The sequence below is a fragment of the Sphaerodactylus townsendi genome, linkage group LG02 (assembly GCF_021028975.2).
Source record: "Sphaerodactylus townsendi isolate TG3544 linkage group LG02, MPM_Stown_v2.3, whole genome shotgun sequence".
Lineage (NCBI taxonomy): Eukaryota > Metazoa > Chordata > Lepidosauria > Squamata > Sphaerodactylidae > Sphaerodactylus > Sphaerodactylus townsendi.
The window spans coordinates 62,452,207-62,466,908 of NC_059426.1; the positions used below are offsets into that span (position 1 = coordinate 62,452,207).

General features: G+C 43.4%; 1 protein-coding gene across 1 annotated transcript in view; it reads left to right on the top strand.

Annotated features, from left to right (window-relative positions):
- Positions 1-14,702, top strand: part of CNTNAP5 (contactin associated protein family member 5) — a 512,649-nt gene that overhangs the window by 418,161 nt on the left and 79,786 nt on the right. The window contains exon 14 of the mRNA XM_048484843.1: positions 5,475-5,631. Coding sequence (XP_048340800.1) covers positions 5,475-5,631 — 157 coding nt within the window. The remainder of the gene's footprint in view (positions 1-5,474; positions 5,632-14,702) is intronic.

Genomic DNA, 14,702 nt, shown 5'->3' on the forward strand with positions numbered 1-14,702 from the left:
ACTTCTGACATGTACATTTAAATTGCCAGTTTAAATTGATTGGTAGATTCTGAATACACTTGAATGTCTGCAAGTACTATTAAAGGTATCAACAAGCTCATAGGCAAGGGAGCTCTCATAGGCTTTTTTGTTTCTTTGACATTCAAAATCCAGTCCCTGATCAACATGTCCAAGAGAACCTCTTCTGGAACATAATGAGTTAACAGTTAGGAAGCAGAAAGTAGGGGTAAATTAATAGTTGGACTGATTGACGGAAATAGTTGAATCCCTTGCAGTGGAATCCTAAGCAGAGTAACACCTTTCTAAGTCCAGCAGACACAGAATTGTGTAACTTTTGGAAGGTACAGTCTCTTTTGGACTTGGAGGTCCTTCCAACTAGCCAAGTTGGCCGGGTGAATTTCTCTCTTCAGAATTTAATGGAACAATTTAATAATGTTCTTGGTTTAGACTTGCATCTCATACCAAGTGCTTCCAACTGTATCACACATTATAACACAAATACTGGTAGAACAGCCCATCTTTGTAATGCACTTTAGGATGCATATATCAAATGATATCTAAAATTAGATTTTGAGATGACTGTAACGAACTAGCAAAGTCCAGGCCAAAGTAACCGTTCTCAGTTCTTTATTGTGCTGACAATCATAGTCGGATACAGTCATAAAAGATTTTACACAGTGGCATATCACATTCCCGCCAATACAGAATAAACACAGCCAATACTCAAAGCAATACAGAATAAACAAAGCATAGTTTCCCACAGGCAAGTAGAGATAACCTACAAGTGAAAATCCCCATCCCAGGCAGAAAGCCAGAAGTAGCCAGCAGCCACCTCCCAAGGACAGACCATACACTCACCATATCCGGACATTCCGTCCCTCTTAAGATCCCCCTCTCCCCGGCTTGTGAGGGAAAGCTTTATGAAATGCAGAAACTAAGGTAGGGGTGTGAACATGCGAAGCATTAACCCACTGATTATGACCAGTGGAAAACCCCACCCATGAAACAAGATATTGTAAGCACTGGTGGCGCATGCAGGAATTCAGGATAGCGTCGATCTCGTAATGCTTGTGGCCATCAATCAAAACTGGCAGAGGATGTTCCAGAGGGCCGTGCCAGGCAACGAAATCTGGAGCCCTTTTGAGCAAACTGGAATGGAAGACAGGGTGAATATTGCTAAGAGACTTAGGCAACTCAAGTTTAGCAGTTACATTATTAATAACTTGTACAATTCTAAAAGGACCAATACATTTTTCCCAGTTTGGAATATTTATGTACATTATGGAGATTTTTTGTAGACAAATACACCCAATCATCAACATGCAAAGGGAAATCACTCCGGTGTTTGTCTGCCTGAGTCCTTTGGGCTTCCTGAGCCTGGCGGAGAGCTATACCAATCAAGTCCCACCCCTTGACTATGGTTTGGATCCAGTCATTTAGTTCAGGAGGTTGCAAGAGATCGGAGCCCAACAGAGGAAGAAGCATGCCCAGACTTACCTGGAGTGCCGTTTGCAGCAGGGGAGGTTCGAGCGGACTGCTCTCCTTCCCCCATGCTGAGGGGATGGGTCATGTGATGGTGGTAAGAACTGTCACATAATGGGGAGCCAGGCAGGCTATTTAAGCCAATTAAGCAGACCCACACTCCCTCCCTAAGTTTGGGCAGTTGTTTTATTGAAAGTTGTTTATTGTTATACATTTTGTCGCAGTCTGGGCAGTTTTCAGGGCATAGGGGCACATCCTTTGTGGGTAGGCAGACTTGCATGCCAGACCTTCCATAGCAGGGGCCTCAATAAGAGGTCTGGGGGTTGTGGAAGGCTTGAGGGTGCAGGCCTGGAAGTCCTGTCTCGAGCTCTCCATCCACGGCAGGAGGGGGTGTCACAAATGGGTAGGCGCCCAAGTGGCATCTAGAAACCTCCTGTCCCAGTCCCCTATTGGGGACAGTGTCGGGTTCAGCGGTTCGCTGCCCGAAGGGCCAGGGGTCAGCTGTGGGCTGACAAGGACCAGGGTCAGCTGTTCGCTGCCTGGTTGGCCAGGATGTGTCCCGTTATGCTTGTCCAGCTTCCAAAAAGTTATGTGTTATTTGTTAATAAACCAGGCTGCAGCCATTTCCATTCCAACAAGTATGGTTTATGTGGGGTTAATTGGGGTAGCGAAATCCGCACATCTGCATGCAAACGGTGGGGCAGACCATCCAGAAACAACTTCAAAGGGAGTTTTCTTGGTGCTACTGTGCACCGCATTATTTTACGCATTTTCCGCAAAAGGCAGTAAGTCAGCCCAATTATCCTGATGGTAATTGGTGTAGCAACGCAGGTATTGTTCCAATGTCTGATTGGTCCATTCCGACTGGCCATCAGATTGCACATGATACAGAGAAGACAATGTGGGTTCAACCCCCAAAAGCATTAAGAAAGCCTTCCAAAACTTGGAGATAAACTGCGGACCTCTGTCCGAAATTATCTTAGCGGGGGCAGAGTGCAAACGGTAGATATGTTGAATGAACATTTTCGCCAACTTGGGGGCTGAAGGGATGGTGGAGCAAGGTATAAAATGAGCTTGTTTGGAAAACAAATCCACCACAACCCATAATATAGTACTGCCATGACTCTCGGGTAGATCCGTTATAAAATCCATGGAAATAACTTGACACGGATAGGAGGCAGGAGGAATGGGTTGTAGTAGACCGTGGGATTTGCCAGGAATGGACTTGGGCTCTGCACATGTAGGACAGCCTTTACGTTTCAATATCCTTGCGCATAGAACGCCACCAAAATTGCCAGTGTAGTAAATGAAGCGTTTTCAAAAATCCAAAATGCCCTGCCTGTTTAGCATCATGGAGTACCTGCTTATGTAGACAAAGCATAACATACCAACAGTCCCCCCTTCGCCATACCCCATCCTTTAAAAACAGTGCAGGATCGTTTTCATTTTCCAGGACGGGGCTCCTCCCTGCTAGAAGAAAGTCTTGTAAGAAAGGCATAACAATGTCATTGTGTAAGAGGGGCGTGACGGGCGGCGGGACTGAAGGTGGAGCCGGACTGGGATGCGCGTGAGTTTGGGCTCTGGTGACAGCCAGGCCCAATTGCGTTGGAAATAAAACAGTCCATGGAATGGCGCGTAAGGAAGTTTCCGCCCCCTTTGGAAGGTGGGAAAGGGCGTCCGCCAAACGGTTGGTTTTCCTGGGGGAAAATGCACCGTAAACTGGAAATGGGAAAAGAAATCTGCCCATCATAATTGTTTAGTGGACATCTTGCTAGGAGTCGAGAGAGCCACCAGGTTCTTGTGATCAGACCAAACCTGGAAAGGGTGTGTAGCCCCCTCCAACCAATGGCACCAAGTGCAAAGGGCTTCCTTAATAACCGCAGTCTCCTTATCCCCTACTGTCCAGTTCAATTCAGGTCCAGAAAATTTATTGGACAAATAAGTGCAAGGGGTGAGCTTACTGTCCTTATTTCTTTGCAAAAGGGCTGCACCTAGCGCTTTATCAGAAGCATCCACATGAACCACAAAGGGAAGGGAAGGGTCAGGATGTGCCAGGATAAGTTTCGTGGTAAATGCGGTTTTGAGTTGCTGGAATGCATCCGGTCACTTATCAGATCATGCAAGGGGGGTACCCGGTTTTGCGGCTTGTGGCCCTTTACCCTGTGTGCATAACAAATCAGTCAAAGATAGTGCAATTTGGGCGAATTGTGGGATAAAATCACCGTAGAAATTTGCTATTCTGGGATGCATCAGTAAGAGCATAGTGTCTAGATCAGTGTTTCTCAACCTGCGGGTCGGGACCCCTTTGGGGGTTGAACGGCCCTTTCACAGGGGTCACCTAAGACTCTCTGCATCAGTGTTCTCCATCAGTGAAATGGATTTAGGGTTGGGGGTCACCACAACATGAAGAACTGTATTAAAGGGTCGCAGCATTAGGAAGGTTGAGAACCACTGGTCTAGATCAAGAGAAGTAATTCTTCTTTGCATTGGTCAGACCTCATCTAGAGTACTGTGTTCAGTTCTAGGCACCACAATTTAAGAAGGATATTGACAAGCTGGATCGTGTCCAGAGGAGGGTAACCAAAATGGTAAAAGATCTGGAATCCATGCCCTACAAAGAGAGGTGTAGGGAGCTCGGGATGTTTCGTCTGGAGAAGCAAAGGTTAAGGGGGGACATGATAGCTATATTTAAATATTTGAATGGATGCCATGGCGAAGAGGGAGCAAGCTTCTTTTCTGCTGCTTCAGAGACTAGGGCATGAAGTAATGGATTCAAGGTGCAGGAAAAGAGAACATAAGAACATAAGAACATAAGAACAAGCCAGCTGGAGCAGACCAGAGTCCATCTAGTCCAGCTCTCTGCTACTCGCAGTGGCCCACCAGGTGCCATTGGGGGCTCACATGCAGGATGTGAAAGCAATGGCCTTCTGCGGCTATTGCTCCCGAGCACCTGGTCTGTTAAGGCATTTGCAATCTCAGATCAAAGAGGATCAAGATTGGTAGCCATAAATCGACTTCTCCTCCATAAATCTGTCCAAGCCCCTTTTAAAGCTATCCAGGTTAGTGGCCATCACCACCTCCTGTGGCAGCATATTCCAAACACCAGATTCCCCCTTAGCAATAGGAAGAACTTTCTGACTGTCAGGGCTGTTTGACAGTAGAATTCACTGCCAGAGAGTGATGGAGTCTCCTTCTTTGGATGTTTTTAAACAGAAGTTGGATGGACATATGTCGGATTTTGATTGTGTGTCCCTGCATGGCAGGGGGTTGCTTTGATTGTGTGTTCCTGCATGGCAGGGGGTTGGACTTGATAGCCCTTGTGATCTCTTCCAACTCTATGATTCTATGATTCTGCCACCGTACCTTCTGCAAATTGTCTATGATTCAAGTGTCTTGAATGTGTTCGGGTAGCCTGAACAGTTTTTCTTTTCCAACTCAGAGGCATAACAGTCAGATAACAGTTCCTCTTTTGTGGAGTAAAAGAGATGATGTAGTCATTGCAGTATTGCCTAGTTTGATGTGATATACAAAATTTACGTAATATGTATGTTCTCTGAATTATTCTAGGGATAAGACAAGGTACATGTCCACTATCAAAATATGACTGCTATGTGCTTAAAAACATGATGCACACATATAATCACTTTGATATTAGTGTACTTTTAAATTGAACTTTATTAAGCTACAACACCACCAAACACAGAGAAAAGAAACCAAACCATACCAAATAAGTACTTGGTTTGATTTGCCCATTACATAGTGTCCAGATATTAGTGTAATCTTAGTAAGATCAGGACTTACAAAATCAGGTATTTTGCATATTTAAAATATTAAACTCAAAATTTTGGTCTTCATGTTCCCACTGTTATGCTTTGGATTTAGACTGAACTTCTTTCCCAACTGCAAGATCAAGGCCTTCTTCCTTATTTTTTATTTGTCATCTATTAAATTCAAATTTCTTATGACAGCTGTTTCTCCTTGTGTTTTCACAGATGGAATGCCATTTGTTTGGTGGATTGGTCGTGCCAATGAAAAACATCCTTACTGGGGAGGATCTCCTCCAGGAATCCAGCAATGTGCCTGTGGATTAGAAGAAAGCTGTCTGGATCTGAGATATTTTTGCAACTGTGATGCAGATAAAGATGAATGGTAATGACAAGAATTTATTCTAGTATAATTTTTGCATGGAAACCTGAGTGACCAATGGCAGTAATAGGCAGTAGCTGAATTATGGAATGTGAAATTAGGAACTGTTTGTGTAAATTTAGTTGCAGGTAATTTTTTTTAATTTTCTGTGTTCATTTGGATCTACCAAATTATTTTATTTGTTTACTTCATTTGTAGTGCACTTTTCTTCCCAGTGGAGACCCAAAGAAGCTTACAAAATTATCCTCTCCTCCTCCTCCTCCTCCTCCTCCTCCTCCTCCTCACAACAACCCTGTGAGGGAGGTTAGGCCCAAGGTGACCCTCAAGCTTCCATGGCAGAACAGGTATTCAAAACAGATCCTCTTAGATCTAGCCTGGCAGTCTAACCACTACACCACACTGGTTGTTAAAATTACAGTGCTAGTTGTAAACCATGAAGACTTTCAGGCAATGAAGTAAACAGTTCTCCAGTTTTACATCCTGGTACAGTATTCTAGATAAATTTCCTTCTAATCTGGAAAAAACCCTCAGTCTTTAGCCTTTCCTCATAACAAATCACATTGGTCCTCCTTTTCTTATTTATTTTATTTCACAAAAATTTATTTCACAAAAATTATGCTCTTTCTTCCTGCCCTCATAACAACAATCAAGGTAGCGAACACTTTCCCTGGGATCAGTCAGAACCATAACATAGAGCAGTGGTGGCGAACCTTTGGCACTCCAGATGTTATGAACTACAATTCCCATCAGCCCTTGCCAGCATGGCCAATTGGCCATACTGGCAGGGGCTGGTGGGAATTGTAGTCCATAACATCTGGAGTGCCAAAGGTTCGCCACCACGGACATAGAGCTTTGCCTATTTGGGAAAGGAAACTTTGCCTGTTGAAAGCTCATATTCTGAACATGTTGTTGGTCTCTAAGGTGCCACTGGTTTGAAATTTAGCTGTTCTACTGCAGACCAACATGGCTACCCTCTGAAACAGGGGTAGGGAACCTGCGGCTCTCCAGATGTTCAGGAACTACAATTCCCATCAGCCTCTGTGAGCATGGCCAATTGGCCATGCTGGTAGGGGCTGATGGGAATTGTAGTTCCTGAACATCTGGAGAGCCGCAGGTTCCCTACCCCTGCTCTGAAACTATCTGCATATTGATGCCAAGCTAGCCCACATCTTCAGATGACCTCACCAGCAGTTTTATGGAGCTATTAAAGAGCATGCAGGACAAGATACAGTCTTGTAGGTCTCCACAGACCAAAGTTCCCCAGTCCTATCTTCTGAAACTTACCCTTGACTGTGAAACAGTGCTTCTCAATCCCAGCCCAGAAGGGCAGTCCAGGATACCATTATCTATGATATCAAAAGCCACAGAGAGATTCAGAAATATCAACAGACCTGTGCACCATCTGTTCATCTCCCAGTGCATATCGTCTAAGAGCAACCAAATATTTTTCAGACCCAATGTCTTATTGGATTTTTCCATTCTTTGTTGTCATCCTCACCATCTCCATTGTCTTTACATCACTCACAGTTCCTCAGTAAACCAAGGGGATACCTGGGCTCTAACACTTGAGAGATGGTGCCTGGGAGTGATCATGGCAACCAACCAGGTCACCTTTTCATTGACTCCCTCTGTCCAAAGCCTGGGGGGTCTACCTGGATTCATTTATATTTATGGAGACCCAGGTGGCCCACACGGCCCAGATGGCGTTGCTACATCTACTAACACATTAAACACGTCACTGCCTTGTGAGTGACGTGTTTAACGTGTTAGTACTTATTGGACGTGACTCACTATCTTGTTAGTTTCTACATCTACGCCAAGCATGGCTCCTGACTCCTTTCCTCTCCCAGATTAATCTAGCCACAGTGATCCATGTTACGGTCACCTCTAGGCTAGATTATTGCAACTCGCTCTACATAAGCCTTCCCTTGCAGTTGATCCAGAAACTGAAATTGGTCCAGCGTGCAGAGGCGCAACTCTTCGCGGGAGGGTCTATGTGGGACCACATCTCACCTGTTTTACACCGTTTGCACTGGCTTCTGGTTGAATTCCGGATCACTTTCAAGGTGTTGGTACTTATCTTTAAGGCACTCCATGGCCTGGGCCCTCATATCTATGGGACCATCTCCTCCCCTATGTTTTCACTCGGCCTCTGTGCTCTGCAGAGGCCAATGTACTAGTGGTTCCTGGTCCCTGTATGATGTGGCTGCCCTCCACCTGGGCCAGGTTTTTAGTGCCTTGGCCCCAGCCTGGTGGAACACTCTGCCTCTGTCCATCCGGGCCCTGCGGGACCTTGAGCAGTTCTGCAGGGCTTGTAAAACTGAGCTGTTCCACCAAGCCTTCAGGGGAGACAGCTGCTGATGGTGCCATTCCTTGCATTTTAAGTGTCTAGAGTTGCCATCTTGAAAATGGTTTTAATGAAGTATGAGCATGAATATGTGCTGGTTGTGGTTTTATGATTTTATGATGTTTTTATCTGGATTTTTATGCTGTATACCGCCCAGAGCCCTTCGGGGGTGGGCAGTATAGTAAGTCTGAACTATAAATAAATAAATAATCCCTGAGACCAACACTGTCAGATCAGGAAGGGAGATTATTAGTCAGTGGGACTGGTGGTACAAACTGCAGGGGGGGGGGAGTTCAGTTAGGATGACATGACTTTTAAAAACTCAACAGCAGTTTCCTTTTCCTAGAGACATGCCATGATCTGAATGGGACCAAACTTTTGGGAAAGGGTCATTATGAGGGACATGAGAGCGCATAATGGGGAAGTGAGGAGTAGGCAGGGCTGCTCTGGGAAGAGGTTTTGTGTGTGCAAAGTGCCATAAGTCACAGCCAATTTATGGGAACCTCATAGGGTTTCCAAGGCAAGAGATTAACAGAAGTACTTTGCTACTGCCTTCCTTTGTATATTGATCCTGGAATTTCTTGGTGGTCTCCTACCCAAATACTAACCAGGATCTCAAAAACTCAGTAGGGTCAGCCTTGGTTAATACTTGAGACTTCCAAGGGATACCAGGATCACTATGCAGAGGCAGGCAATGACAAACCAACTTTGCTAGTCTCTTGCCTACAAAAGTCTACTAGGTTGCCATAAGTCAACTGCAACTTGACAGCATTTTACAAACACAAGAAGAACACAAGAAGAATTCTGCTTGGTCAAGTCAGTGGTCTTTCTAATCCAGCAAGGTGTGCCACACAACAACCAACCAGTTATCCCATGCACGTAGATAAGGGGGGGTTCTCAGGTTTGAAAACCCCCCATTCATGTCCGAAGCTCCGCCCACCCGTTTGTGGGTTTTTAAAACATTTTAGTGCTTTTTCGGTTTTTGGCCTGCCGGGAGCGCATTGTTTGGGCTAGCAGCACCAAACTTTCAGGGATTGTTTGGGGGACTCTCCTGATGATACTACCCGGGTTTGGTGAGGTTTGGTTCAGGGGTCCAAAGTTATGGACTCCCAAAGGGGGTGCCCCCATCCTCCATTGTTTCCAATGGGAGCTAATAGAAGATGGGGGCTACACCTTTGAGGGTCCATAACTTTGGACACCCTGAACCAAACTTCACCAAACCTGGGATATATTATCAGGAGAGTCTCTTATTGATACCACCCAGGATTTGTGAAGTTTGGTCCAGGGTGTCCAAAGCTATGGACTCCCAAAGGGAGTGCCCCATCCTCCACTGTTTCCAATGGGAGCTAATAGAAGATGAAGGCTACATCTTTGAGGGTCCATAACTTTGGACATCCTGAACCAAACTTCACCGAACCTGGGATGTACTATCAGGAGAGTCTCTTATTGATACCTCCCAGGTTTGGTGAAGTTTGGTCTAGAGAGTCCAACGCTATGGACTCCCAAAGGGGGTGCCCCACCCCCCCTTGTTTCCAATGGGAGCTAATAGGAGATGGGGGCTACACCTTTGAGGGTCCATAACTTTGGACCCCCTAAACCAAACTTCACCAAACCTGGGTGGTATCATTAGGAGAGACTCCTAAAGATACCCTGAAAGTTTGGTGCTTCTAGCTTAACAATTGCACCCCTGACAGCAGGCACCCCCCAAATTTCCCCAGATTCTCCTTAAATCCACCCCCTTTGGCATGGATTTAAAGGGAGAATCTGAGGTCCTCAGTTTAGAAGAAGAAGAAGAGTTTGGATTTATATCCCCCCTTTCTATCCCGTAGGAGACTCAAAGGGGCTTACAATCTCCTTGCCCTTGTTCCCTCACAACAAACACCCTGTAAGGTGGGTGGGGCTGAGAGAGCTCTGAAAAGCTGTGACTAGCCCAAGGTCACCCAGCTGGTGTGTGTGGAAGTGCACAGGCTAATCTGAATTCCCCAGATAAGCCTCCACAGCTCAAGTGGCAGAGCAGGGAATCAAACCTGGTCCTCCAGATTAGAATGCACCTGCTCTTAACCACTACGCCACATTGAAAGTGATGCTGTTTCAGGGTGGGGGATAATCCACCCCAAAACAGCATCACTTTGAATGTTGTTTAACTAGGGACCCCAGATCCTCCCTTTAAGGTGGATTTAAAAGGAGAATTTGGGCTCTTTAGTTTAAACACCCTTGAAAGTGATGCTGTTTTGGGGTGGATTCCAGTATCACAGTGGCTGCCGGGGGGGGGGGGGGGGGGCGCAAAACTCAGATTTTGCACCAGGCTCCATTTTCCCTCTGTGCCTCTGCCCAGAGGGGAGGGGCAGGGGAGGGCAGGGCAGGGGAGTCTGCCATCCCCGACCTTGGAGAGCTGCTTTTATAAGCGCTAGGCCAGGGGCGGGGCTTGGGGAGGCGTTTTATAAGCGCTAGGCCCTAGGGGCGGGTGGGGGTGTGATCCCACCCCCGAACCCCCCCCCCTAAAAAATCTATACCTACGTCCCTGAGTTATCCCAGAGATCCAGCAAACAGGGGACAGAGGCCCAGCTCTTTTCTTGTGCTTCCCCCTAGCACTGGTATTCAGAGGTTTTCTGATTCTGAACTGGAAGGATCCCTTTAGTCATCATGGCTAGTTGCTACTGATGGACCTGTCCTACATGAATTTGTCCAATGCCCTTTATTCCCTGAAGTTCTTGTTTGTCTCAAAGATGCTATTGAACTCAAATCTTTATTAAGGCTATAGTCCTCAGGACATTACCCCATGTATAGGTCCATTGCTCCATCAAGGTACATTTTTTTCACATAGTTAATTATTCAGTAGCAGAACTCACTCAATGCACGCATGGCCAAAAATTATTTCACAAATAACCTGTGTGAGAACTTAGAAAACAGGAAAAATCAGTCGCCAATACTGCTATTGGTGATCAGGAATGTCTGCAGAATTGAGCTGCTTTCAAAGCTCTGCTTACATTACTGTTTTTATTTTTCATGGCACCATTGTGACATAGTGATCCACATTATTAATGTTTAAATGCTAACATTTTTATGCTTTAAAAGTAATACTATATGTACCAGTTTCAAGGGCAAGAAAGATCACATGTTTAGAACAGCCTGGTTTCTGTTGTTCTCTATAGCTAAACTGGAAATATTTCTTCAATTCATTTGCATCTTTTCCCCTCTTTCTACATTATTGTTGTATATGTTGGTAAAACACTGCAAAAATAATCCTGATATGATCATGAATGTGATTGCATCAAAATTATTATTGTACTGATTTTTACTGATGCCAATTTCCATTTTTATTCATTTTAATAGTTTCTCATTGATTTCAAAGGAGAACTTTCAATTCATTAATGTTTTTATTTCTTTTGATGCTCATCTGAAATTTTCAGAGATAGAAGCTCTGTGTGAAGTTACGATGTCTGCCAAGTTGCTCTGAAATAGATGCTAAACTTTCTATTCTGTTTCAATTGATTTGCTTTTGCTAGTCTACCAATGTGTTTTTATGGTCAGTTTGAATTAACTCACATGAAATATAGAGATGTTTATTTGTTGCCATCCTATCAAAATTTAAACATCATCACACTGATTGGTTGTCCCACGCACCAATAATTTTGGCTGGTGAGCCCCATGCACCATCTCCTTCCTGCACACAGAAGGTTTATTATTGCTCCCTGTTCCCATTAGTCTTGGCAGCCCATGTGCTCCGTCTGTCCCCACCTGATTCCCTTCTGATCTTTGCACAAAGAACAAAAGGGCAGTACTGTGTAATATTCCACAGCAAGAGCAAGTGAGTGCCAAAGTTTGCATGTGGGCATGGTCTGTGGTTTTCCCCTCAACTTTGAATGGGATTCTGACATGGTAGGCTGCTCTTGTTGATACAACCCAGCAGAAAGGCCTGTGGTTCAGTACCAGAGTACTCAAGTTGATTGCTAACTGTCTCAATTTGATTGCTAATCCTACCATTTCCAGTTAAAAGTTATCAGATAGATGATGTTATGAAATATTGTTCTCTGTTGAGGCTCTGGAGACCCATGTCTGTAGACTAGGAGACAATACCAAGCAATGTAGACCAATTACTTAGTTCTATCAAGTAGTTTCTACAATAAGGTCCAACATGAATTTAATGAACAAGTATATTACTATATCCTGGTCCTTGATTCTGGTAGATTTTTAAAAACGTAATATTTTTCTTTATTGGACTAAAATCTTGGGCAGGATAGTCTAGGTTATTCCCTAACTTCCTTGATCTTACATTGTTATCTTCAGCAACTTGCTTACTTTTACTCTGGTTGAGCTTGAACTCACTTGGCTACATTTTATGTGAAATAAACTAATTAAGCAAATCCACTGTATTATTAATGATCTGTCCTGTTCAGGTATCAAACTTTTGGGATCTGGAGTTTATTTTATTGGCCTGTTTCCCATGCTGTTCATTTACATAGCTGCAGACATCTGCTGATTGCACATTTTATTCCTAGTATACTGTGTCTATCAGAAATTTCATTAAATATCTATGCCTCTGAGTTTTCCTACCCACTGGAGATTTTATTAATGTAAAAAAGGGAAGATATACCAATTGGGTACCATAAGGGGTGAAATTATGTATAATGACACCACTGCCCTACCATCTGTTGTGGGGGTTTGGGGCTGTGAATAGTTTTATCCAGACCATTTTATAATACTGCTGGCTCTTGGAATATAAGAAAATGAGCTTTTTCTGAGTATCCATTTATTACTACACAGAAAGATGAAAAATGGTTCTAGCAGGATGGCATCCAGTTCTTGCTTGATGCTTAAAGGTAAAGCTATCTCTGCTGGACCACATAATGCTATCCAGTTCAACTCAAAGCCAAATATTCTTTTCAGGACCAATAGTCACAATTTAAATCCTGTGTCAAATATGCACATCTAATTACATCCCATGTCATTGCTATGTATCCCATGAGCATAGAATAAAGGTAGGCATATGGTCCATATTCTGACATCTAAATCTGAATTTATGTCACAGAACCTAAAAAAACCTCACAAAAATCATGCAATAGAAAACAGCTTCCTCATTACTAAACCAATATTCCCACATTCTTATTATTCTTGCTTGCTTGTTTTAATTATACAGCCTAGAGGTGCTAATTCCATAGTCTTATTCAGTCAAGTGGAAACTTCTTGTGCACTGTAACAATAGTTTGTTGGTGTCGTTGTGGATTTCCAGATTCATCAGCCTTTCAGTGGGTATTAAAATGTCAACAGTTTCATGTGCAATTTTATATTTCTCAAATCCAGTACTTAATGCTAGATGAAATACATGCTGTTAATTAAATCTTATTAATTAGCAGATTATATGGAACAGTATTAAGTGATATAAGGTCCACTCTAATAGCCTTTCCAAACAAGGTACGATTCATTCACATGCATTTCTCACTTCTGCATGGCCTCTACATATCTTATCTCAAGGTAGCCCTCTGTTGAGAGCACATTGTATTTCCAGTATTCAGGAAAAAAAATTATACATAATTCACAAAATTTTTGTGTTCACAGCTATGGATTTTATGGAATAAGGTCTGATGAATGACAGAACTGGATGCACACAATTAAAAAAAACAAATTTTGGATACAACATATTCCTCCACAAATAGCGCAGTTAGTAAAGTGGCTTTACTCTGAAGTAGCTGTGCCTGGTTATTGCACATAGGAGCACACTGTTGATGTAGCAGACACTAGAATGGACCAAGCCCCCAGTTTCCTAGATTTTGATAATTCTTCACTAAAGGAATGTTTCATCCCCCCTGCATGGCATGATCTGATTTTGTCAGATCTCACAAGCTAAGCAGGGTTGGTACTTGGAAGGACACCTACAAGAAAGATTTTACAAAGGAGGGCAATGGCAAACAATCTCTGCTTCTTACTTTTCTTGAAAGCTCTTTGCTGAGGTTGCCATAAGTCATCTTTGACTTGATGGCACTTTACACACACTCATTCCAGTTCCAGAGTCTGAAGTGTAGGTATATAAGTTACCTACATACAGATATTTTTAATTTGTATTAGATGGCAAACATTTTATTTTATTTTTATTTATTATTTCGATTTTTATGCCGCCCTACCCCCTTATAACAAGGCTTATCTACCATCAATGCAGTAACACATTATTGTCATTGAAAGGAATTTTTGGAATGTTGTGCTAGACTCGAGACTTTGGAAAATGCTTTGAATGATCGTGCAGAAAGATATTAAACTATGCTATTTCCAGACTGCATTCAGCAATTTGGTTACCTTTGAAAACTAATCTGACATTTTAAGCTTCTGGAGCATGTTAAAACTTGTGTGCGATTTATGTCAGCTTCAGTGTTTATGTTTACTATGATTCAAGGTGTTGGGCTAATTGCATATAAATCAAAGTAGTTTGAAGCTCACATGTCTTAAAGACTATTCATCCACTTTAGTGACAACCCACACAATAACTTGGGCCATAACAAGAAGCAACCTGTTCCTGACAAGTCACGCCAGAGCTGTCCAGGTCTTCCCGTTGTTAACAAAATTTTATAATTGGCTCCTATCAGGAAAACCACACAAATTGTGTCATATAGTGGATATGAACATGCAAAACACCACCTGGTTTCAATCCTACTCCCATCAGTGCTTGTGTCAAGCTTTCCCCTCAGGATCTGTTTGCATTCCTTTGAGCTTCTGAAAGGACTGTGGATAACAGGAG